Source organism: Triticum aestivum, chromosome 4D (genome assembly GCF_018294505.1).
Source record: "Triticum aestivum cultivar Chinese Spring chromosome 4D, IWGSC CS RefSeq v2.1, whole genome shotgun sequence".
NCBI lineage: Eukaryota > Viridiplantae > Streptophyta > Magnoliopsida > Poales > Poaceae > Triticum > Triticum aestivum.
Window position 1 is genome coordinate 1597149 of NC_057805.1, and position 26853 is coordinate 1624001.

A 26853-nucleotide genomic window follows, 5' to 3' on the forward strand; every position below is an offset into this window, starting at 1 on the left:
CACGCCCCCGCAAACCCACCGTAGCGCAAACCCGCCCCCCTCCCGAGCCGCGCCGCCGCGTTTGGCTCCCGGAGCCGCTCCGGCGCCGGCCGCCGACGTGGCTGGCCTGGGGCCACCCCAGTGCCCCTGCCAGTGGCCCCGACGGGCCCCAGTTGACTGGGTTGACCCAGTCAACTGCTGACTGGGCAGGCCCAGTCACTGACATGCGGGCCCCGCCGCAAAAATTAAAAAAGAAAAAGAAAAGGAAAATGTTTTATAAATAAAAATAATTAATTTAGTTAATCACTCACTGACATATGGGGCCCACCCCACTAATTATACTGTTAGATTAGTTTAATTAAGTATTAGACTAACAGAGGCTGACATGCGGGTCCCACTGGACCCACCTGTCTGGTTTGACTGGTCAGCCGACCTGTTGACCTGCTGACGTCAGCATTGCCTCATGCTGACGTCATAATTCTTTTTCTTAATATAAATAATTCCAGAAATTCAAATAAACTTTGAAAATTCATATCTTTTAAACCGTAACTCGGATGAAAATGTTTTCTATATGAAAGTTGCTCATAACGACGAGACGAATCCAAATACGTAGTCCGTTCGTTCACCACACCTCCCTAACCTATCGAACTAGCAACTTTCCCCCTCCGGTCTGTCTGTCCGAAAACGCGAAACATCGGGAATACCTCCCGGATGTTCCCCCCCTTCACCGGTACCACCTACTGTCGCGTTAGGACACCCCTAGCACCGCTCATTGTCATGTCAGGCATCGTCATGCTTATGTTTGCATTGTATTTACTGTTTCTTCCCCCTCTTCTCTCCGGTAGACTACGAGACCGACACTGCTGCTGCCCAGTTCGACTACGGAGTCGACGACCCCTCCTACTTGCCAGAGCAACCAGGCAAGCCCCCCCCCCCCTTGATCACCAGATATCGCCTATTCTTCTCTATACTGCTTGCATTAGAGTAGTGTAGCATGTTACTGCTTTCCGTTATCCTATTCTGATGCATAGCCTATCCTTGCTACTATTGCTGTTACCTTTACCTGCAATCCTACATGCTTAGTCTAGGATGCTAGATTTCCATCAGTGGCCCTACATTCTTGTCCGTCTGCTGTGCTATACTATCGGGCCGTGATCACCTGGGCGGTGATCACGGGTATATACTATATACATTATATACATGACACATGTGGTGACTAAAGTCGGGTCGGCTCGTTGAGTACCCGCAAGTGATTCTGATGAGGGGGCTGAAAGTACAGGTGGCTCCATCCCGGTAGAGGTGGGCCTGGGTTCCTGACGGCCCCCGACTGTTACTTTATGGCGGAGCGACAGGGCAGGTTGAGACCACCTAGGAGAGAGGTGGGCCTGGCCCTGGTCGACGTTCGCGGATACTTAACACGCTTAACGAGATCTTGGTATTTGATCTGAGTCTGGCCATTTTGTCTATACGCACTAACCATCTACGTGGGAGTAGTTATGGGTGTCCCGACGTCGTGGTATCAGCCGAAGCTCTTTTGACGTCAGCGACTGAGTGGCGCGCGCCGCATTGGACCGTAAGCTCGCGCTTGTATTAAGGGGGCTAGGTCTGCTTCCGGCCGCGTACGCAACGTGCAGGTGTGCATAGGGCGATGGGCCCAGACCCCTGCGCGCATAGGTTTGGACCGGCGTGCTGACCTCTCTGTTGAGCCTAGGTGGGGCTGCGACGTGTTGATCTTACGAGGCCGGGCATGACCCAGAAAAGTGTGTCCGGCCAAATGGGATCGAGCGTGTTGGGTTATGTGGTGCACCCCTGCAGGGAAGTTTATCTATTCGAATAGCCGTGTCCCTCGGTAAAAGGACGACCCGGAGTTGTACCTTGAGCTTATGACAACTAGAACTGGATACTGAATAAAATACACCCTTCCAAGTGCCTGATACAACCCGGTGATCGCTCTCTAACAGGGCGACAAGGAGGGGATTGCCGGGTAGGATTATGCGATGCGATGCTACTTGGAGGACTTCAATCTACTCTCTCCTACATGCTGCAAGATGGAGATGTCCAGAAGCGTAGTCTTCGACAGGACTAGCTATCCCCCTCTTATTCTGGCATTCTGCAGTTCAGTCCACTGATATGCCCCTTTACACATATATCCATGCATATGTAGTATAGCTCCTTGCTTGCGGGTACTTTGGATGAGTACTCACGGTTGCTTCTCTCCCTCTTTTCCCCATTTTCTTTTCTATCTGGTTGTCACAACCAGATGCTGGAGTCCAGGAGCCAGACGCCACCGTCGACGACGACACCTACGACACTGGAGGTGCCTACTACTACGTGCAGCCCGCTGACGACGACCAGGAGTAGTTAGGAGGTCCCAGGCAGGAGGCCTTGCCTTTTCGATCGTTGCTACTTTTGTGCCAGCCTTCTTAAGGCAAACTTGTTTAACTTATGTCTGTACTCAGATATTGTTGCTTCCGCTGACTCGTCTATGATCGAGCACTTGTATTCGAGCCCTCGAGGCCCCTGGCTTGTATTATAATGCTTGTATGACTTATTTATGTTTTAGAGTTGTGTTGTGATATCTTCCCGTGAGTCCCTGATCTTGGTCGTACACATTTGCGTGCATGATTAGTGTACGGTCAAATCGGGGGCGTCACATATACATAATATGCACCCTATAATCAACATACATACATGGTGTTGTCCTTGTCCTGCTAATGCCTATCTAGCTCGTATTGACTTCTTGGTCATGGTGGCAGCTGAGGTGAGGATGTGAGATAGGTTTAAGTCTTTTTTCAGAGCTTTTTTTGTTTTCGCAAGTTTGTTTGTGAATATTTTATGGTTGATCGCAGTGTCACACTTACTAACCGGGTCCCCGATGGGTATTGGGTATGGGGAATAGGATATCGTCCCCATCCCCGTTGTACCCTATGGGGAATAAATTAGTTTGGTAAATATTCCCATGGGGATGTTTTTCGCCCATCCCCACCCCCTAATAGATGAAATCCCCACGGGTTTGGCGGGTATGGGGCCCCGTTGCCATCCCTACCCCAATAGATGCACCTGCACAAACTAACAAACACTTGTGCACAACGCGAAAATGGGGTTGTCAATTCCTTCACGGTCACTAGCAAGAGTGAGATCTAATAGAGATAGGTATAAAAGATAAGTAAAAGTGTAAAATAAAGTAAAGGTAAATAAATTGCAGCAATGTATTTTTGGGTTTTGGTTTTATAGATCTGAAAATAATATGATAAAAATATACCCGAGGGCCAATTGGTTTCACTAGAGGCTTCTCTCTTGAAAGAAACATACAGTGGGTGAACAAGTTACTGTTGAGAAATTGATAGGAAAGCACATAGTTATGACGATATCCAAGGCAATGATCATGAATATAGGCATCACATCCGTGACAAGTAGACCGACTCCTGCCTGCATCTACTACTATTACTCCACACATCGTCGACCGCTATCCAGCATGCATCTAGTGTATTAAGTTAACAAGAATGAAGTAATGCCTTTAGTAAGATGACATGATGTAGAGGGATAGATCCAAACAATATGGTAAAACCCCCATATTTTTATCCTTAATGGCAACAATACAAATACGTGCCTCGCTACCCCTACTGTCACTGGGTGAAGACACCAACAAGATTGAACCCATCACAAAGCACCTCTCCCATTGCAAGAAAGATCAATCTAGTTGGCCAAACCAAATCAATAGATTGAAGAGAAATACAAAGCTATCTTAATCATGCATAAAAGAGTTCAGAGAAGACTCAAGCAATATTCATAGATAATCTGGTCATAAACCCACTATCGTGGTTTTGTCATGGCAGATGCCCTTGTAAAAAGACTTAGGTGTGGAGCCATCGCAACGTGGGTTAGCTTGAAGGGGTTGGATGGGAAAAAGGACACAATGGGTTTACCCAGGTTCGGCCCCTCACAATGAGGTAAAAGCCTACGTCCTGCTTCTAGTTGTATTGATTGAGTTTCGATTACAAGGGAGCGAATACGCTTGGCTTAGCTCTTGATTGTTTCTTAACTTAATCCGCCGCCGGGTCTTGCCTTTATATACATAGGTCAAGGCCCGACGGCTTACAGGAGTCCGGGTCAGATTACACAACGTAACCGACCCTGTTTCTAAGCTACCCTGCCTTGTTTGGCAAGCTACCATCGGGCGCTCACACCTCCGAGTCTTGAGTCGCCCCCGGGTCGTGGGCCTTCAACAACCTGCTTGTAAGCCGCCTTCGGTCTTCTTAAGTCTTACTGGGTCTCCAATTATAAGTCACCAGTAATATGACCCGGCCCCTCCTAGGAGGGTCATACCACGGGGTTATATCCCCAACATTAGGCCCCAGATTGATTTGAACTTTGTTCATATCAATCTCCATGTCTTCAATTGGCGACTCCTTTGAACTTTTTCAACTCCTAACCTGTCAAACTGTATGTAACCCGCCGTAATCAAAGGGATGATGTCACGTCATTAATCAGAAAAAACTTTATGACGTCATAATGAATCTTTGTATTAATCATCCATTTCGAGAATCGAGGCGCCTTTGCTGTTAAGATAATGATCATGCCTCCTCGGTTTCCATGCCTGCCATTCACTCTTCACCTTTCCCCTTATAAATAGGCATGGGGGGTTCTTTTTCACCTTTACCCCGTTCCCCTTTCTTCTTCTTCCTCGCGTAGTCCGTCGCCGCACGAGCTCCACCGCACCGTCGACCCTCGCGAGCTGCATCAACATGGATGCTGCATCAACCTAAACGAACTAGAAAACTGCGGCGCCCTTCTGTTGCCCATCAATATCGTCAGGTATTCACCTTTCCTGATTTTCAATCTGCATTAGGGTTTCTTAGTTCGTCGGCGTTCATCAGTGTTCATCGTGCCCACTGGTAGTTCATCCTTCCTACTGCTTAGTTGAATCTCAATATAGTACTGAAGCCATGCGGTAGTAGTTTTAGCATATGTTTCTTCAATGCAGATCCATCTTGTCCCTTCAAGCTTCATTTTCAATAGGCCAGTTCTTCCGCCATAGTCTAGGTTTAAGAATAGTTTTTCCTTTCTGAACTATCATAGATCCATGAATACAGCTGTAATCTGGGAAATCTATTTATGCAACACTTAGCAGATTTTTTAAAACTTCCATACTTACAGACTGCTAACTCGCCGTACCACCCACGGCGGCTTATATAAAACTCTTGTGACCCGCCAGCCTCTGGCCGGCTTAAAAACTTGCAAACAGCTCTATACTGTAATATTAATCTACCGTATTTATTTCCTGCTCACAGCTTTCTTACTTCCGGCTCCCCATGACTAAGACACCCACCACCTGCGATTGGATCCCTTCCAAAGTTACTGAAGAGACCCTCAATGAATATGTGACCATGGGTGTTTTAGCCGCCAAAGAAGTCATTCATTGGCGGGCTCCAGATCCTGAATGCCCTCCTGAACCTCAAGAGGGTGAGGTCGTAGTCTTTACAGATCATCTGCTCCGTGGCTTTTCCCCGCCGGCTCAAAGTTCTTTCGAGATGTGCTGCATTTTTACAACCTTCATCCTCAAGATATTGGTCCCAATTCTGCCTCCAATATATGCAATTTCCAAGTGCTCTTGGCGAAGAACCCTCTATAGATCTGTTCAGAGATCATTATTATATCAACCGCCAAACTGAAATGCCCGATGGGCTTAGTCTTGAACTCGGAGGTATTTCAATTCAAAGGCGGAGAGATGTGACCTTCCCAGCCGCCACCCTGCCGAGTCATCCTAAAGACTGGAACTTCACCTGGTTCTACTGCAAAGATACCTCCCCAGAAGGAGAAAACCCCCTGCCGGGTTATCGTCCACATCGTGTTCCTACCAGCGGCCCACTGCCAGGCCGGACGACTGCTTTAGAACGTGGTCTTTATTCTTCCACTTTTTCAAAGATCCAGGCCTTTATTGCAAACGGCTTAACCGAAATTGATCTTGTTCGCCGCTGGGTTTCGTGGAGAATTCTGCCTTTAAGCTGCCACCCCGGCTTAATGCGTGAATTTACTGGAAATACCACAGATCCACTGCGTTACAATTCCACCGAGTTAACTGAAAAGGAGATCAATGAGTCTGTCAAATCGCTTCTTAGCGAGTCATTGGCAAATTGCAGCAAGACAGGTCTTGCCCCTTACTGTACTCTTAACCTTCCCCGCGGTGGCAGGTGCTGGTGGTGGGGGCTGCTGTCGCCGCCGTGCCACTCGTCTCCCGGCCCGCTCCGGTGGCATGTGAGATGTCCTTCCTTCTTCTCCCAATCCATCCATCCATCCATGGCCGTAGGTAGAATGATCAAAACTAATCCTGATGGATGTGGTATATATATCTAAATAACTGTAGTCGCGGCGGCGGATGGCAAGTTCATGCCGGTCATCGACCGGATGGCCGACTACTCCTTCGTCTACCCGTTCGGATGGCAGGTACTCTCCATCCTGTAAACAACCATGCAGCACTCCATGAATCCTCATCCTCTGCTCTGCTCTGCTCCATTCAGTCAGTGTGACACACACTACACTTGGTGCTCTGTTCTTCATCCTGGATGGTCACTTACTAATGTTCATGCCAAATAATTCCCTGCAGGAGGTGTTTGTGCAAGGGCAGGACAAGGTGTACAAGGACGTGATCGAGCCGTTGGAGAGCGTGAGCATCAACATGATCGCCACCACCAAGGAAGACATTCGAGACCTCGGCCCGCCCGACCAGGTCCTTCCTCCACTCCACTCCATTCCACCTGGTCATATGCTTTTTCAGATAGATCAAACCCTGCACGGTGCAGTTTCTTCAAATCTAAATCTGATCTATTATGTGTAATGTGTTGTTTTCTCCAGGTCCCCGAGGCTTTGGTACGGAAAGTCCTATCTCAGCCCACGCAGAAGACCAAGTTGATCGAGGCAAAAGAGGTGTCACTAGTAGAAAAGGGCCTTTAGTCCCGGTTCTGGAACCGGGACTAAAGGGTCGTTACTAAAGCCTCCCCCTTTAGTCCCGGTTCTTACATTAATCGGGACTAAAGGCCCTCCATGTGGCCGCTGCCTGGAGGTCCACCTTTAGTCCCGGTTGGTAACACCAACCGGTACTAAAGAAATTTTATGATTTTTTTTTTTAATTTTTATTTTGATTTTCAAATTTCTGAATTATTTTAACCTCTAATCTCTAATCACCCCGCATCACTGCTCAATTTAACCTCTAATCTCTAATCACCCCTCATCATTCCAAATCATCTAACTTCCCGGACGGTCACCCATCCTCTCACTACTCCAGCCTGAGCACGCTTAACTTCCGGGTTCTATTCTCCCTCGTTTCCAAGTCTGCACGTTTTGTTTTCCTGACAATAGTAAGATGTCAATCCTATTAACCCTCAGGAATTTAGCTTGAGCATGAAGTCACACATTTCACTGTTTGAGTTTGAAAGTATTGTTCTAAAAAACAATAATTATTTAGTAACACTAATATTTCTTGAATAAGTAGTTTGACCATAGTTTGACCACAGTTTGACCAGATTTGACCAAAATTCAAAAAAACTGAAATAATTATTTAGTAACACTAATATTTCTTGAATAATTAGTTTGACCATTGGTTGACCATAGTTTGACCAGATTTGACCAAAATTCAAAAAAACTGAAATAATTATTTAGTAACACTAATAGTCTTGAATAATTATTTAGTAACACTAATACTTCTTGAATAAGTAGTTTGACCATAGTTTGACCAGATTTAACAGAAATTCAAAAAAAACATAAATTTGAGCATAACTTTTTTTCCTTTTAGAATTTGAGGATTCGAAAAATTTGCAAACAAGCCGTAGGCAGTCAAAATCGGATGCGGATTTTCATACTGAACATTTTGATATATTATACTTTTTTTCTGACATCGTATGCAAAAGTTATAGCCGTTTTACATTTTCCCTACACTTTTTGCAAAACATGTCCAAATTTAAATTTTTAAATTTTCCTAACTAGTACATGTAGTAACATAACTACATCTGGAAGAATTTTAATTTTTGAAAGTTTTTATCATTTTCTTTTGCTTTTTACAAAACTGAAAAGGCGATCAAGGGGGGGGGGTGGGGTGGGTGTAGAGTTTGAAAATAGGACCTTTAGTACCGGTTCGTGCCATGATCCGGTACTAATGCCTCAAACCCCATTAGTACCGGTTGGTGGCTGGAACCGGGACTAAAGGTCCAACCTTTAGTCCCGGTTGGTGCCACAAACCGGTACTAATGGGCATCGCACCCTTTAGTCCCGGTTCGTGGCACCAACCGGGACTAAAGGTCCCATTTGAACCGGGACTAATGCCTGTACGGTGCCCTAGCCGCTCGAACCAGGACTAATGCTTACATTAGTCCCGGTTCGTAATGCAACCGGGATTAATACTCTTTTCTGGCTGAACCAAAACCCTGTTTTCTACTAGTGTGTGTGCACATTTTCTTTTTTTTAGGAACATTAGCAGGTGCTCTGCTTTTTGATTAAGTAAGGGCAAGAGAATTACAAGTTACATTATAGAACAAGAGTATGGGGGTTCCGTTTGCGAGATCAGTGACGGCTGTTCAAAGGATAAAATCGCTACATGTCATTAAATCCTCGCAACAGAGGTGTACCTGTTTTGATTAAATTGGAAATATATGTTTATGTCATTATTGGTTGATACATTTACAATTACATATGCTAAAAAAGCATGACTTAGACATCCCTAAAATATATCCATTTACATTTTAGTAGATAACAGGGGCGCATAAATCTATAGAACTCCGTGACATGTATTTCTCGCTCGGAGACCCTTCTGTGAGAAATGTGAGAGGTAGAAACAAAGTGTTTGTTCTTGTTAGAGACCAGTTGTACTTCTTCCAGCCCCAAACTACAAATAAATCTGCGTCGATCCACTTTGGTGAGCAATCCTTATATATTTCTCATGTAAGCGTCGCCAACTGTTGTCTAAGAATAAGGTGATTCTGTCTTACTTCTATATCTTATGCATTTGTTATTGTTCATTATACTTTCTATCATTCCTGAGGAACTCCACATGTCATCCTAACATTTTACCTGGAGAAGTATGAGCGCTGCTGTAGCATCAAATTATCAAATCCGTCGCACATAAACTATCTAATATTTTTTGGTTAGGGTTGCATAAGCAAATATCTTTTTTTGTCGAATATCCTATTGTTGTCAACTTTACATGCTGCTCTTTTGTGCATCATTCTTTTCGTATATGTTTGTTGTTAAACGCACAAGATGCATTTCATTGTCCAGACATATAGATGGAAGAGCTTACTACACTTTCGAGTTCACTGCTCAGGATCCAAATTTCACAAGACACGTGCTTGGCACAATCACCATAGCAAATGGTATTAACTCCTATCTGGCGTCATTGTTTTCTCTCTCGATAAGATGACATGTTAGTTGTAAACTTCAATCAACTTCTCTTGCACGATTTCTGCTCTTTGGCTTGTTTTGAAAATGCTTGACTGATGATGTCACTTGTCGGTGGTCACTGCTATCTACTATCTCCTCATTGTGCAAGGGATGTTGCAGGCAAATTTTACACGCCGGCGACGGGTGCAAACGAGAGGAGATGGGACAAGATGAAGGACAGGCTTCATACAATCGTCGACTCCTTCAAAATCGAAACAAAAGTGTCAGGGTGTCTGAGGCTTTGTGTTGATTTTCTTTGTTGTTGGTTTGTTCATTTTCAGAGCTGCAGCTGGCGCGAGGTTGAGCACTAAATGTTGGGAATACAGATTCTACTGATCTTTTTTATTTCTTCTGAAATATGTGATTTCAAAATACTCTTATCAGTATGTATATCATTTCACACTGTGTACTGCGGTCCTTGGAGTAACGAGATCCAGACTATTGTAAATGAGTCAACATAAGCAATGTTAATTAGAAGCATCATGTGCGTATTCTTATTCAAATTCGGAGCCAAATTTACCACGGATAGAACATATTTCTTGGCTCGTGTGTAAGTCTCTGGCCAACTTGGCAAATACAAAGAAGCTGTAAGATATTCTTCATGGATATATAACATGCCTATGAATATACAGTAAGAAGGCCAGACCCTCCCCTCGCGTCGCCCTCTCGAGGGCGACTCGGGGGCGACCAACCTCCCCGTCCGCCTCCTCCCCTTATCGATCTATCCTCGCCGCCGCCGGAGACAGGCGCCGGGTCCCCCGCGCGGCCGCCGATGAGGGTGGTGGCGAGGCCCTCGGCCGCGACGCCGCTCGGGCTCGGGCCTAGGGTTTGAGGCGGCGGCCTCTGCTGGTGAGGGCGGCGTCGTCTTGGCGGCGGGCGGCGCTCGCCGGAGTTGAGGGCCGCGTCTACTCGGCCGCGCGGGCGGCGAGTGGGCGGTGGATGCGGGCACCGCGTGGAGGGATCCCCGGCTGCTCTCCTTCGCCAGATTTGAAGACGGCGCCACCGTGCTGCTGCTTCCTCCTCGTCAGTCCGGCCGGATCCGGTGGCGGACTGCGCGGATGTGGGGTTGGGAGCTCTGGATCGGAGTAATTTCTTGGCCGGCTGCGGCGGCCACGACGCCGGCGGCGCTCCAGGCGTTGTTCCCTTCTTGAAGGCGGCTTCGAGATCCAGCTCCCTCCCCCTCGTCCTCCCCCTGCACCCGGGTGAAAACCCACAACTTTGGTTGGGCGGCGGCGGTGCCCGGCTCCGTCACCTTCTTGAAGGCGCCGCTTTGGGTCCGCGGGGAGGTGGGACAGCTGCAGCGCGTTCTTGGCGTTCCTGATGGCGGCGGTTCTCTCTTTAGTGGTGTCGCTTCGCCATGGCGGTCGGCTGGTCCGGCTCTCGTGGTGATTGTGGTGCCCAACTCTTCGCCGTGTCTTCCTGGGGTGCTCCCGTCCCGTTCAGAGAGGCTGGAGGTGGAGCGGCTTCATCTTGCATGGAGCTTCGGTGGAGATGTCAAGTCATGCCTGACCGACAGGTGCTACGCTTTGTCATGCCTGGTCGGCAGGTGCTACGCACGACAGATCTTCCAAAGACTTCAAGCTGTGTCGGCTGGTGGTACTTGGCAGCATGGTGCTGAGGTGTATCAGTGGCGACCGCGACGTGCTCAGTTGTTTGCGCGCAGGGAGGAGGTGCCGTTGGGCGCCGTGGTGGCGTCGACGATAGCTGGACCGAGCAAGGTTGATGCATCAGTACAGTTCTGAAGATGGAGCGGTGGCAGTTGGCGGCGGCGGCCTCTGAGTGCACGCCGGACCGGTGAGACCCATGCCCGGCAGGCGACCTGGATGGGACCTCAGGTCTTAGATGTTAGGTTTGGCTGCGATGTCTGTTTGGTATTAGGCCCAGGCTATCTGCGCCCCTTCATCAACTGGATAGAGTTGCTTAGACGGCGGCTTTAGTCTTACTGTTGTATTACTTTGTAAGGTCTTGTGAGAATAATTAATAAAGTGGTCGTATGCATCGCCCAGATGCAGAGGCCGGGGGTCATCCTCCTTTTCTAAAAAAATATAACATGCCTATGACTTGCACTGTTAAAATCTTTTGTTGTTGCTGTGCCCTATCAGAATGTTACTTCCACAATAGTGCAACATGGAAAAGAATAATAATGCAGAAAATGAGCATGCGCATGGAGCTACCCCGATGTATAGAAGGGTTCTAGCTAATTGCTCAAGAGGCAGGTTGCATCAGGCCAGGCTGGGGGTCAGAACTTCCTTTTTGAAAAAAAGGTAAGCTGCATCAAGCACACGTTGTAGAGAGGTTCGAGAAGATTTCACATAACAAAAATGGATACACCTTCTGCATCAATAACATTTGAACCTATGCAAATGTGCATGTTAAGGATTGCCATGGGCACATGGTTCAGGGGTAAGGAAGATAGCAGCTCTCCAAGACCAACCAAAGTAATTAAGAAAGAGAGTACATCAGTTTATGCAAATGGGAATGTTGAAAAAAAAAATCAATTCTGCACAAGTAAAATAATATTCATTCTTCAAGACCAAATGGGTTCTATTACCATTACCAACAACAACAGAGGCATTTGAATAATTGATACAAACATTTAGTCACTTATAAACACATAGTCACTCCAGGACTCGCATACGAGTACGAATGAACCAAGGGAGACCTCCCATGCTTCCATTTAAAGGATTTTATCAAAAGTAAATGATACCACAATGATAGTTTCCTATCTTATTCACACCATGTTTTCCACACTTCAAACATGCATCAACTTGCTGACAGACAACTTGTTGCTAACGTGACCGACTCAGATTCACGAGGCGCTCTGCTACCTCTATCATTGTTGGTCTCTGATCCACATCAAGGCTAAGGCATTCTACAGCCATCTCTGCCAAACTATCAAGAAGCTCTAAATCTCTTGTTAGTGCAATATCCTTGTCAGAATACTCAGTTGCTTTCTTCTCTTTCTTGTGAGCTTCAAGGAAGTTATGTGCCAAGCTGTTGTTATCAGAATATGTGGCCTTCTTCCTACTAATAAGCTCTAGGATCACAACTCCAAAACTATAGACATCACTTTTTTCGGTTAGAAGGCCTGTTTCTAGATATAATGGATCCATATAACTCCTATCACCAATTACCGATTGGGTATGTTCTTTATCTCTTGCAATCAACCTTGATATGCCAAAGTCAGAGATCTTCGGCGCAAATGTATCATCCAAGAGTATATTTGCTGGTTTAACATCACTGTGTAGTATCTTGGTAGTGGTTTTCGAATGCATATACGCTAGACCATCTGCTGATTCTGCAACAATTTTTAAACGGAGATCCATGTTGAGGGGTAGCTTGTTGTCACTATGAAGGATGTCTTCTAGGCTACCTTTAGAGAGAAACTCATAGACCAGCATTGGTATATCAACTTCTAGGCAACAACCTTTGAGCCTAACAATGTTCTTGTGGATGACTTGAGACTGGATGATAACTTCGTTTTTAAATTGCTCAATCTCTAGCACACTGCCACTGATCGGCTTCTTTACTGCAACTAGTTAATTTCCAATGAGGCCCTTGTAAACTTCACCGAAGCCACCTTTTCCTATGAAATTGCTTTTCTTTATAATGGGCTTGAGCTCTTCCTTTTTGAAGATTTTTATGAATTTTGCCTTCTCTAATATAGGCCCGCCGTTCCTTGTGTAAAACTCATTCGTCTTCTTCTTCTCTTTCCAAAGAAAATAAATGAATAATGCAACCATGGCTAGAATAAAAGCTGCTGCCGCTGCATGGAGAAGGTACATACTTGTTTTATATCAGTAAAATTTGCAGTGACTATCTGAGAGTAGCAAAGAAGAGTATATAAAAAAGAAATGATTCTTTTTATATCTATTTGGAATTTGTAAAAAGTATTGGATTAACATGAACTAGCATCAAATTAATGTCAACATCAAGACTGCCAAAGGGATTAAAATGCGTGAAAGAGAATCACAAGGTGTAGAACAAAAAAGAATTAAAATCACAAAGACCTATATCTGTATTGGGACAGTTAGGATGTAGTTGTACAACCAACTGGACAAACTAATTTTTCTTAAAGAACAGATATACTATCCCTTTAGCACTTTGTGTGTTTGACTCTACTTCTGCTACTTATGTGTGTGTGTTCGGTGTGAACATTTGTTGGACCTTGTGGCTCTGGTGGTTTCTTTATTTAAAAAGCAGGGTGAAAGCCTTTTTTGGGTAAGAACATATATATCTCCATTATATATATTAATATTCGTCAGAAAGTGTGTATATACCATTTATATGCTGACGAAAAAAGAGCATCCATATAGACGCAACTAGCCCAGAAGAAACCTGGATTAATCATATGGACGCAATTACCCACAATCACCTTAGCAACTAGAGGGAATATCTCTTTGCAGGTTCCTGCTATGCCATCACCCTTCATTCCGCGCTTGCATGGACAGTCGTAGCCTCGAAGCCTGTTCTTGCAGACCCCATTGCTCGAGCATGGATACAATTCAGGGTTCTTGCATTCATCGATATCTTGAAATTTGAAAAGATGGAGTAAATTAATCAAGGTTGGCATGCAAATGTGTGTAATAACACAGTAGTAATACTAGTACTCCATTAGTATATACTCCATGTGCCCCAAAATAAGCGTCGCAGATTTAGTACAATTAATGTTAGTACAACTTTATACCAAAACAGCGACAATTATTTTTGACACGGAGGAAGTAGCTAGTTAATTAGTTGCGTACCTTGGCATCCATTGGTGAGGTAAGGGTTGCCCTCATAATACTCGTCGCACCAGCAGACATAGTTATAGCCGGATAATTTGCTTGTGTTGGTGCAGAAGCTGTTGCCGCTGAGGCAGACATAGTTGTGAGGCGGCTGCTGGCCTTCCGGTGGGCAGGAACTGTTCTGGTCGGCGACGATGGAGAAATCGAGCACGAAGGGGACGCCCCTCTGGAACCTCTTGGACATGGCCTGGTAGCCATACATGTCCGGCCTCCGGCGTGGAGAAGTTGTACCACGCGCTCTCCACCAGCATCCCGTAGGAGCACGGCGTTTCTTCTATCCCGTACGTGTTGTTGTTTGGCCTGAACGAGACAGCGAACAGGGGGAGGTTCCCCTCCCGCGTTTATTTTGTTAATTCCAAATTGCATTCAAATCCATTCTTTCTCATAACTTGAGAATATGTACAGCGCAGAACAGAAAAGAAGGCAGATTTGATCCGGCTCGCCGCAGGGGAATCTCCACTCACTGCTTCCCCTAATATCCTCCCTTTACCACATCATGGGGACAGGGGTCAAGGTCGGCCAGTGAGACGATGGGGGATAAGCTTCATCGTCGATCGGGCCAAAGGGAAATCGCAGCAGCCATACCCCATGCAGGAGCCGATGGTGGCCGACGTGTAGCTGCCGGTGGAGGCGTAGGAGGTGCAGGACGTGTAGAACCTGTTGGAATATTAGGCAAGTTCATGATTAATTCCAGTAAATAATTCATGACTAGAAGAGATACTAGCATGCAATAATCTAGCAAACTAGAAGAACAGCAAGACATGCATAACAGCAGCAAACACGTAACAATAGCTGTAGAAACAGACATGAACAGAGGATGTTGGACGTACTGATCGTTAGCTATTATGGGTGCGACAGTGTTGATGACGATGTTGGCGACGATCTGCTGCTGACGGCGATGAATACGACGATGAGTAGCACCGCCCGACTTGGACGGAAGATGACCCGTGATGACGAATTTGAGCAGTCGCGCACAGCGCTTCCCAAAAACCTAATTCCTCCTCTCCCGGTGCAGGATCGCAAAGACGAACGGTTCCGGAGACCTGCTCTCCCACGCGCCGATGCACGCCGGCGCTTGGGATGGAGTAGACTACGATGGCGGCGCAAGTTGTGAGATGAGGCAAAACCCTAGGTGTTTTTCGGTTTGTCTCTGGCCGCAGCCGGTAGCTGTATATATATTAGGACCAGAGGCGGTATTGTGTCGCGACCACAATCCCAAACCGACTCGGTTTCCAATTCGTATACTTACTGGACAAGAAATCAAAAACTTGTCTGCCAAAACATAAAAATAAAACGGCAAAAGGAAGCTGTGCTCCTGCAAGGAGACGGACCGGATTTCGGCGGACCATTCACGCGCATGTCGCATGTACGCGCCGCCTCGCCTCGCCTCGCCACGGCCCGGCCCGGCCCGGCGAGGCGAGCGAGCGCGCGCGTGTGGTTTTCCCTTTCTCTTCTCACACACCACTTAGAGTGGTGGAGAGAACCCACTATATAAAGAGGTCCAACTCTTCTTCAACTTCCAAGGTGGGACTAAACTTAGCACCACCACTTGCCATTTTACACATGGGCTTTGAGATTTCAGAAATTGCTATGGGCCTAGCCCATTAATTCTAACAATCCCCCACCAGATCTCAAATACCCATTTAGAGATTTGCCTTCTCTCACCACTTGTTTAATATACCAGTGTTTCAGCAGAGACTGTTAAGTTGAACTTCTGCCTAGAACTTTAAGCTACATCCATTCATAACTTGACAATGGACTATGCCTTGAATTGCTAGTTTTGTGTGAACAGGTTTCACTCAAAGTCTTAACCAGTACCGGACCGCCAGTAGGCTACCCCGCGGTTTGGAGCTTATACGTCATACTCCCTGGTCTCTTCGTGAGCTTACTAGAGATCACCCAAACCTCATAGACTGCGACGTTTACAGTCAGAACTCATATAGGTGTGTTCTTTCAAGACTGCTCTGTAGGACAGCATCTTTGCTAATTATAGCCAATAGAACCACATTAAGGCATGTTGCCAACCTGCCTTACAGATCTGAGCCTTACAGCTCTGAGAGTTTTGCATCTTCATTTGGAGACGATCATAAGTTATTACTCTCCTCAGTTAACCAATAGCTTGTTCTTCCCAGATCCTAATTCACGGGATCTCCGATCACAAAGGTTGGGTTACTACTATGGTGTAACATCTATGGGTCTCATACCCATCTCCCTCGATGCAATATCTATCACATTTCGTGATAGTCCCTTTGTAAAGGGATCTGCCAGGTTTTTGTCTGTTTGTATATACGTAACAGTTATTACTCCGGAGTTTCTCAACTTCCTGACAGACTTCAAACGTCTTTTCACGTGTCTTGATGACTTTGCATTATCTTTAGAATTGTTCACTTTAGCGATAACCGTTTGGTTATCACAATTCATAAGAATAGCCGGTACAGGTTTTTCAACAACCGGCAAGTCCATCAAGAGCTCACGCAGCCATTCTGCCTCAACAGTAGCTGTGTCCAAAGTAGTTAATTCTGCTTCCATAGTTGACCTCGTCAATATGGTTTGCTTGCAAGACCTCCATGACACTGCGCCACCACCATGAGTAAATACATACCCACTTGTTGCGTAAAGTACATCAACATCGGAGATCCAATTTGAATCACTATATCCTTCTAGCACAGCAGGATGCCCTGAATAAGTAATTCCGTAACTCATAGTACCTCTCAGATAGCGCAAGACCCTTTCTAGTGCATGCCAATGATCATCACCCGGGTTGGACATGAACCTACTCAGTTTGCTCACAGCAAAAGAGATATCTGGTCTTGTAGCGCTAGCTAAGTACATGAGTGAACCGACAATTTGAGAGTATCTTAATTGATCTCTCGTTTCTTTCTTGTTCTTTCTGAGTGTCACGCTGGGATCATAAGGTGTTGGAGAAGGCTTGCTCTCCATAAAACCGAATCGGTTCAAGACCTTCTCAACATAGTGAGATTGCGTTAATGTAATCCCACTCTCATCCTTAATAAGTTTGATGTTTAGAATTACATCGGCTTCTCCCAGATCTTTCATGTCAAAACTTTTTGATAGAAAAGACTTGACCTCATTAATTGCATTAATGTTTGTACCAAAGATCAGTATGTCGTCCACATACAAACATAATATGACACTATTGCCCCCACCATGGCGATAGTAAACACACCTATCAGCCTCGTTAATGACAAATCCTGCAGAAGTCAGAGTTCTTTCAAACTTCTCATGCCATTGCTTAGGTGCCTGTTTCAGACCATACAAAGATTTTAACAACTTGCACACCTTTCTCTCTTCACCCTTTACCACAAACCCGTCAGGCTGATCCATATAGATCTCCTCTTCCAACTCTCCATTGAGAAAAGCTGTCTTTACATCCATTTGATGAATGATAAGACCATAAGAGGCAGCCAAGGAAAGTAACACTCGAATGGTGGTCATTCTAGCAACGGGTGAATAGGTGTCAAAGTAATCTTCACCTTCTTTCTGAGTGTAGCCCTTGGCCACTAGCCGCGCCTTGTACTTATCAATAGTACCATCAGGCTTTAGCTTCTTTTTGAACACCCACTTACAGCCCACAGGTTTACAACCATATGGTCTATCAGTTAGTTCCCAAGTTCCATTAGAAAGAATTGAGTCCATCTCATTATGAACAGCTTCTTTCCAATCATCTACATCCGGAGATGCATATGCTTCTGCAATCGTCTTGGGTGTGTTGTCCACAAGGTATACAATGAAATCATCACCAAAGGATTTTGCAATCCTTTGTCTCTTGTTCCTTCTAGGAACTTCATTGTTATCCTTCTCAAGGACTTCCTCATGTGATTGTTCGAAATGTTCATCAGTTGTACTAGATTCAGGAATTATCTCAGAAGAAAATCTAGCAATGCTATGCATATCTTTCATAGGAAATATGTTCTCAAAAAATGTTGCATCACGAGATTCCATTATAGTATCAACATGCATATCAGGTACTTCAGATTTTACCACTAAAAACCTATAAGCAATGCTCCGTTGAGCATACCCTAGAAAGACACAATCCACTGTCTTTGGTCCAAGTTTGCGTTTCTTAGGAATAGGAATATTGACCTTTGCCAAACATCCCCAAGTGCGCAAATAAGAAAGTGATGGTTTTCTCCCAACCCACTCCTCATAAGGGGTTTTCTCTTTATTATTGTTGGGAACTCTATTCAGGACATGACATGAAGTCAATAGAGCCTCCCCCCACCATGCCTTAGATAAACCAGCAGTGTCTAACATGGCATTCACCAAGTCAGTCAATGTGCGGTTTTTCCTCTCGGCCACTCCATTTGATTGAGGTGAATAGGGAGGCATCCTCTCATGAATAATACCATGTTCCTCACAAAATTCATCAAAAACTTTTGGAAAATATTCTCCACCACGATCGGACCTAAGACGCTTGATCTTTCTCTCTAGTTGATTTTCAACTTCAGCTTTATAGATTTTAAAGTAGTCTAATGCTTCATCTTTAGTTTGCAACAAATAAACATAGCAAAATCTAGTCGCATCATCAATCAAAGTCATGAAATATCTCTTTCCACCTTTTGTCAACACACCATTCATCTCACAAAGATCAGAATGTATGAGTTCTAGAGGTGCCAAGTTTCTCTCCTCGGCAGCCTTATGAGGCTTTCGAGGTTGCTTAGATTGCACACAACTATGGCACTTAGAACCTTTGGCAACTGTGAAGTTCGGAATTAAACTCATGCTGGATAGCCGAGACATTAAACCAAAATTAATATGACATAAACGAGAGTGCCAAATACTTGCATCATCATTAACACTAGCACAAATTTGGTTTATTGACTTATTGCAAAAATCTGAAAGAGAAAAGCGGAACAAGCCTCCGCACTCATAGCCTTTTCCTATAAATTGTCCAAATCTTGACACGATTACTTTATTGGACTCTAAAACTACCTTAAATCCATCTCGACATAGAAGGGAGCCGCTAACTAGATTCTTGTTCATAGTAGGGACATGCTGCACGTTCCTTAGTTGCACGATCTTTCCCGAAGTAAACTTCAGATCCACCGTGCCAATGCCACGAACAGAAGCATGTGACCCATTCCTCATTAGGACGGAAGAATCCCTTGCGACCTGATAAGAAGTAAACAGGGAGATGTCAGCACACACATGAACGTTAGCACCCGAATCAATCCACCACGAAGATGATTGAAATACTGAAAGCACAATAGGTAAATTACCATACCCATCAGTATTGCTAGCGGTCACCATGTTGACAGTCTTGGAGCTTGTTTTCCCTCTGCGGTCTGCACGTTCAGGGCATTCCTTGGAAAAGTGTCCAGGCTTCCCACAGGCGTAGCACTCTAGCTCAGCCTTGTTGAACTTCTTCTTCTTGAAGGTAGTAGTCTTGGTAGGCTTGTTGAAAACAGGTTTGTTCTTCCCTTTGTTCTTGTTCTGTGGGTACCTCTGCACCATGTTAGCAGTAGGCTGAACCTCACCTCCTTTTTCAGTAGTATCTTTAGCCCGAGCTTTTTCCTCAACATCAAGAGATGCAATCAGATTTTCAACTGATATCTCATGTCTCTTATGCTTCAGAGTTGTGGCGAAATTCCTCCATGAAGGAGGCAACTTTGCAATCATGCACCCAGCCACGAATTTGTCGGGTAGAACACATTTAAGGAGTTCAAGTTCCTTCACAATGCACTGTATCTCATGAGCTTGTTCAACCACAGAACGGTTATTCACCATCTTGTAGTCATGAAAACTCTCCATGATGTACAGTTCACTGCCTGCATCTGTTGCACCCAATTTTGCATTCAGTGCATCCCACAGAATTTTTCCGTCGTTTATGTGCATGTACACATCACACAGACGGTCAGCAAGAACACTCAGAATGCATCCCACAAACATAGTATTGGCTTCCTGGAATTTTCTCCGATCTTCGTCGGTCATTCCCTCTGGAGCACCAACACTAGCGTGGAAAACTTTCAAAGCAGTAAGCCAGAGCGTGGTCTTCACCTGCCACCTCTTAAAGTGCACACCGGTAAACTTATCCGGCCTCAGTGCATCAGCGAATCCAGCCATAGTTAACTCAGGAAATTGCCTATAATTAGGTTTTTGGATTGTTGGAATATTAGGCAAGTTCATGATTAATTCCAGTAAATAATTCATGACTAGAAGAGATACTAGCATGCAATAATCTAGCAAACTAGAAGAACAGCAAGACATGCATAACAGCAGCAAACACGTAACAATAGCTGTAGAAACAGACATGAACAGAGGATGTTGGACGTACTGATCGTTAGCTATTATGGGTGCGACAGTGTTGATGACGATGTTGGCGACGATCTGCTGCTGACGGCGATGAATACGACGATGAGTAGCACCGCCCGACTTGGACGGAAGATGACCCATGATGACGAATTTGAGCAGTCGCGCACAGCGCTTCCCAAAAACCTAATTCCTCCTCTCCCGGTGCAGGATCGCAAAGACGAACGGTTCCGGAGACCTGCTCTCCCACGCGCCGATGCACGCCGGCGCTTGGGATGGAGTAGACTACGATGGCGGCGCAAGTTGTGAGATGAGGCAAAACCCTAGGTGTTTTTCGGTTTGTCTCTGGCCGCAGCCGGTAGCTGTATATATATTAGGACCAGAGGCGGTATTGTGTCGCGACCACAATCCCAAACCGACTCGGTTTCCAATTCGTATACTTACTGGACAAGAAATCAAAAACTTGTCTGCCAAAACATAAAAATAAAACGGCAAAAGGAAGCTGTGCTCCTGCAAGGAGACGGACCGGATTTCGGCGGACCATTCACGCGCATGTCGCATGTACGCGCCGCCTCGCCTCGCCTCGCCACGGCCCGGCCCGGCCCGGCGAGGCGAGCGAGCGCGCGCGTGTGGTTTTCCCTTTCTCTTCTCACACACCACTTAGAGTGGTGGAGAGAACCCACTATATAAAGAGGTCCAACTCTTCTTCAACTTCCAAGGTGGGACTAAACTTAGCACCACCACTTGCCATTTTACACATGGGCTTTGAGATTTCAGAAATTGCTATGGGCCTAGCCCATTAATTCTAACAATCCCCCACCAGATCTCAAATACCCATTTAGAGATTTGCCTTCTCTCACCACTTGTTTAATATACCAGTGTTTCAGCAGAGACTGTTAAGTTGAACTTCTGCCTAGAACTTTAAGCTACATCCATTCATAACTTGACAATGGACTATGCCTTGAATTGCTAGTTTTGTGTGAACAGGTTTCACTCAAAGTCTTAACCAGTACCGGACCGCCAGTAGGCTACCCCGCGGTTTGGAGCTTATACGTCATACTCCCTGGTCTCTTCGTGAGCTTACTAGAGATCACCCAAACCTCATAGACTGCGACGTTTACAGTCAGAACTCATATAGGTGTGTTCTTTCAAGACTGCTCTGTAGGACAGCATCTTTGCTAATTATAGCCAATAGAACCACATTAAGGCATGTTGCCAACCTGCCTTACAGATCTGAGCCTTACAGCTCTGAGAGTTTTGCATCTTCATTTGGAGACGATCATAAGTTATTACTCTCCTCAGTTAACCAATAGCTTGTTCTTCCCAGATCCTAATTCACGGGATCTCCGATCACAAAGGTTGGGTTACTACTATGGTGTAACATCTATGGGTCTCATACCCATCTCCCTCGATGCAATATCTATCACATTTCGTGATAGTCCCTTTGTAAAGGGATCTGCCAGGTTTTTGTCTGTTTGTATATACGTAACAGTTATTACTCCGGAGTTTCTCAACTTCCTGACAGACTTCAAACGTCTTTTCACGTGTCTTGATGACTTTGCATTATCTTTAGAATTGTTCACTTTAGCGATAACCGTTTGGTTATCACAATTCATAAGAATAGCCGGTACAGGTTTTTCAACAACCGGCAAGTCCATCAAGAGCTCACGCAGCCATTCTGCCTCAACAGTAGCTGTGTCCAAAGCAGTTAATTCTGCTTCCATAGTTGACCTCGTCAATATGGTTTGCTTGCAAGACCTCCATGACACTGCGCCACCACCATGAGTAAATACATACCCACTTGTTGCGTAAAGTACATCAACATCGGAGATCCAATTTGAATCACTATATCCTTCTAGCACAGCAGGATGCCCTGAATAAGTAATTCCGTAACTCATAGTACCTCTCAGATAGCGCAAGACCCTTTCTAGTGCATGCCAATGATCATCACCCGGCTTGGACATGAACCTACTCAGTTTGCTCACAGCAAAAGAGATATCTGGTCTTGTAGCGCTAGCTAAGTACATGAGTGAACCGACAATTTGAGAGTATCTTAATTGATCTCTCGTTTCTTTCTTGTTCTTTCTGAGTGTCACGCTGGGATCATAAGGTGTTGGAGAAGGCTTGCTATCCATAAAACCGAATCGGTTCAAGACCTTCTCAACATAGTGAGATTGCGTTAATGTAATCCCACTCTCATCCTTAATAAGTTTGATGTTTAGAATTACATCGGCTTCTCCCAGATCTTTCATGTCAAAACTTTTTGATAGAAAAGACTTGACCTCATTAATTGCATTAATGTTTGTACCAAAGATCAGTATGTCGTCCACATACAAACATAATATGACACTATTGCCCCCACCATGGCGATAGTAAACACACCTATCAGCCTCGTTAATGACAAATCCTGCAGAAGTCAGAGTTCTTTCAAACTTCTCATGACATTGCTTAGGTGCCTGTTTCAGACCATACAAAGATTTTAACAACTTGCACACCTTTCTCTCTTCACCCTTTACCACAAACCCGTCAGGCTGATCCATATAGATCTCCTCTTCCAACTCTCCATTGAGAAAAGCTGTCTTTACATCCATTTGATGAATGATAAGACCATAAGAGGCAGCCAAGGAAAGTAACACTCGAATGGTGGTCATTCTAGCAACGGGTGAATAGGTGTCAAAGTAATCTTCGCCTTCTTTCTGAGTGTAGCCCTTGGCCACTAGCCGCGCCTTGTACTTATCAATAGTACCATCAGGCTTTAGCTTCTTTTTGAACACCCACTTACAGCCCACAGGTTTACAACCGTATGGTCTATCAGTTAGTTCCCAAGTTCCATTAGAAAGAATTGAGTCCATCTCATTATGAACAGCTTCTTTCCAATCATCTACATCCGGAGATGCATATGCTTCTGCAATCGTCTTGGGTGTGTCGTCCACAAGGTATACAATGAAATCATCACCAAAGGATTTTGCAATCCTTTGTCTCTTGTTCCTTCTAGGAACTTCATTGTTATCCTTCTCAAGGACTTCCTCATGTGATTGTTCGAAACATTCATCAGTTGTACTAGATTCAGGAATTATCTCAGAAGAAAATCTAGCAATGCTATGCATATCTTTCATAGGAAATATGTTCTCAAAAAATGTTGCATCACGAGATTCCATTATAGTATCAACATGCGTATCAGGTACTTCAGATTTTACCACTAAAAACCTATAAGCAATGCTCCGTTGAGCATACCCTAGAAAGACACAATCCACTGTCTTTGGTCCAAGTTTGCGTTTCTTAGGAATAGGAATATTGACCTTTGCCAAACATCCCCAAGTGCGCAAATAAGAAAGTGATGGTTTTCTCGCAACCCACTCCTCATAAGGGGTTTTCTCTTTATTATTGTTGGGAACTCTATTCAGGACATGACATGAAGTCAATAGAGCCTCCCCCCACCATGCCTTAGATAAACCAGCAGTGTCTAACATGGCATTCACCAAGTCAGTCAATGTGCGATTTTTCCTCTCGGCCACTCCATTTGATTGAGGTGAATAGGGAGGCGTCCTCTCATGAATAATACCATGTTCCTCACAAAATTCATCAAAAACTTTTGGAAAATATTCTCCACCACGATCGGACCTAAGACGCTTGATCTTTCTCTCTAGTTGATTTTCAACTTCAGCTTTATAGATTTTAAAGTAGTCTAATGCTTCATCTTTAGTTTGCAACAAATAAACATAGCAAAATCTAGTCGCATCATCAATCAAAGTCATGAAATATCTCTTTCCACCTTTTGTCAACACACCATTCATCTCACAAAGATCAGAATGTATGAGTTCTAGAGGTGCCAAGTTTCTCTCCTCGGCAGCCTTATGAGGCTTTCGAGGTTGCTTAGATTGCACACAACTATGGCACTTAGAACCTTTGGCAACTGTGAAGTTCGGAATTAAACTCATGCTGGATAGCCGAGACATTAAACCAAAATTAATATGACATAAACGAGAGTGCCAAATACTTGCATCATCATTAACACTAGCACAAATTTGGTTTATTGACTTATTGCAAAAAATCTGAAAGGGAAAAGCGGAACAAGCCTCCGCACTCATAGCCTTTTTCTATAAATTGTCCAAATCTTGACACGATTACTTTATTGGACTCTAAAACTACCTTAAATCCATCTCGACATAGAAGGGAGCCGCTAACTAGATTCTTGTTCATAGTAGGGACATGCTGCACGTTCCTTAGTTGCACGATCTTTCCCGAAGTAAACTTCAGATCCACCGTGCCAATGCCACGAACAGAAGCATGTGACCCATTCCCCATTAGGACGGAAGAATCCCTTGCGACCTGATAAGAAGTAAACAGGGAGATGTCAGCACACACATGAACGTTAGCACCCGAATCAATCCACCACGAAGATGATTGAAATACTGAAAGCACAATAGGTAAATTACCATACCCATCAGTATTGCTAGCGGTCACCATGTTGACAGTCTTGGAGCTTGTTTTCCCTCTGCGGTCTGCACGTTCAGGGCATTCCTTGGAAAAGTGCCCAGGCTTCCCACAGGCGTAGCACTCTAGCTCAGCCTTGTTGAACTTCTTCTTCTTGAAAGTAGTAGTCTTGGTAGGCTTGTTGAAAACAGGTTTGTTCTTCCCTTTGTTCTTGTTCTGTGGGTACCTCTGCACCATGTTAGCAGTAGGCTGAACCTCACCTCCTTTTTCAGTGGTATCTTTAGCCCGAGCTTTTTCTTCAACATCAAGAGATGCAATCAGATTTTCAACTGATATCTCCTGTCTCTTATGCTTCAGAGTTGTGGCGAAATTCCTCCATGAAGGAGGCAACTTTGCAATCATGCACCCAGCCACGAATTTGTCGGGTAGAACACATTTAAGGAGTTCAAGTTCCTTCACAATGCACTGTATCTCATGAGCTTGTTCAACCACAGAACGGTTATTCACCATCTTGTAGTCATGAAAACTCTCCATGATGTACAGTTCACTGCCTGCATCTGTTGCACCGAATTTTGCATTCAGTGCATCCCACAGAATTTTTCCGTCGTTTATGTGCATGTACACATCACACAGACGGTCAGCAAGAACACTCAGAATGCATCCCACAAACATAGTATTGGCTTCCTGGAATTTTCTCCGATCTTCGTCGGTCATTCCCTCTGGAGCACCAACACTAGCGTGGAAAACTTTCAAAGCAGTAAGCCAGAGCGTGGTCTTCACCTGCCACCTCTTAAAGTGCACACCGGTAAACTTATCCGGCCTCAGTGCATCAGCGAATCCAGCCATAGTTAACTCAGGAAATTGCCTATAATTAGGTTTTTGGATTGTTGGAATATTAGGCAAGTTCATGATTAATTCCAGTAAATAATTCATGACTAGAAGAGATACTAGCATGCAATAATCTAGCAAACTAGAAGAACAGCAAGACATGCATAACAGCAGCAAACACGTAACAATAGCTGTAGAAACAGACATGAACAGAGGATGTTGGACGTACTGATCGTTAGCTATTATGGGTGCGACAGTGTTGATGACGATGTTGGCGACGATCTGCTGCTGACGGCGATGAATACGACGATGAGTAGCACCGCCCGACTTGGACGGAAGACGACCCGTGATGACGAATTTGAGCAGTCGCGCACAGCGCTTCCCAAAAACCTAATTCCTCCTCTCCCGGTGCAGGATCGCAAAGACGAACGGTTCCGGAGACCTGCTCTCCCACGCGCCGATGCACGCCGGCGCTTGGGATGGAGTAGACTATGATGGCGGCGCAAGTTGTGAGATGAGGCAAAACCCTAGGTGTTTTTCGGTTTGTCTCTGGCCGCAGCCGGTAGCTGTATATATATTAGGACCAGAGGCGGTATTGTGTCGCGACCACAATCCCAAACCGACTCGGTTTCTAATTCGTATACTTACCGGACAAGAAATCAAAAACTTGTCTGCCAAAACATAAAAATAAAACGGCAAAAGGAAGCTGTGCTCCTGCAAGGAGACGGACCGGATTTCGGTGGACCATTCACGCGCATGTACGCCTCGCCACGGCCCGGCGAGGCGAGCGAGCGCGCGCGTGTGGTTTTCCCTTTCTCTTCTCACACACCACTTAGAGTGGTGGAGAGAACCCACTATATAAAGAGGTTCAACTCTTTCTTCAACTTCCAAGGTGGGACTAAACTTAGCACCACCACTTGCCATTTTACACATGGGCTTTGAGATTTCAGAAATTGCTATGGGCCTAGCCCATTAATTCTAACAGAACCATGGGTCCGAGCTCGGCGTGTCCATGTACATGCGGCTTCCCAGCCTGGCCTCCACGCTTGTGCCGACCCCAACGAGAAGGTTGCGCTTCGTCGACAGGTTAATGGGCAGCACGGTCATGGACGGCCCGACCACGGTC

At 45.2% G+C, this 26853-nt stretch overlaps 1 protein-coding gene and 1 pseudogene across 1 annotated transcript; one reads left to right on the forward strand and one right to left on the reverse strand.

Moving 5' to 3' along the window:
* Window positions 1–6155: 6155 nt before the first annotated feature.
* On the forward strand, window positions 6156–10233 carry LOC123099804 (psbP-like protein 1, chloroplastic; the record flags this gene model as incomplete). Its single annotated transcript, XM_044521890.1, has 7 exons — window positions 6156–6234; window positions 6344–6423; window positions 6584–6706; window positions 6832–6905; window positions 9247–9341; window positions 9529–9631; window positions 10041–10233. Coding segments are annotated over 7 exons (747 nt in total), but the record flags the coding sequence as incomplete, so codon positions are not given.
* A 2092-nt stretch (window positions 10234–12325) lies between these two features.
* On the reverse strand, window positions 12326–14397 carry LOC123099287 (wall-associated receptor kinase 1-like; annotated as a pseudogene).
* Window positions 14398–26853: the final 12456 nt, after the last annotated feature.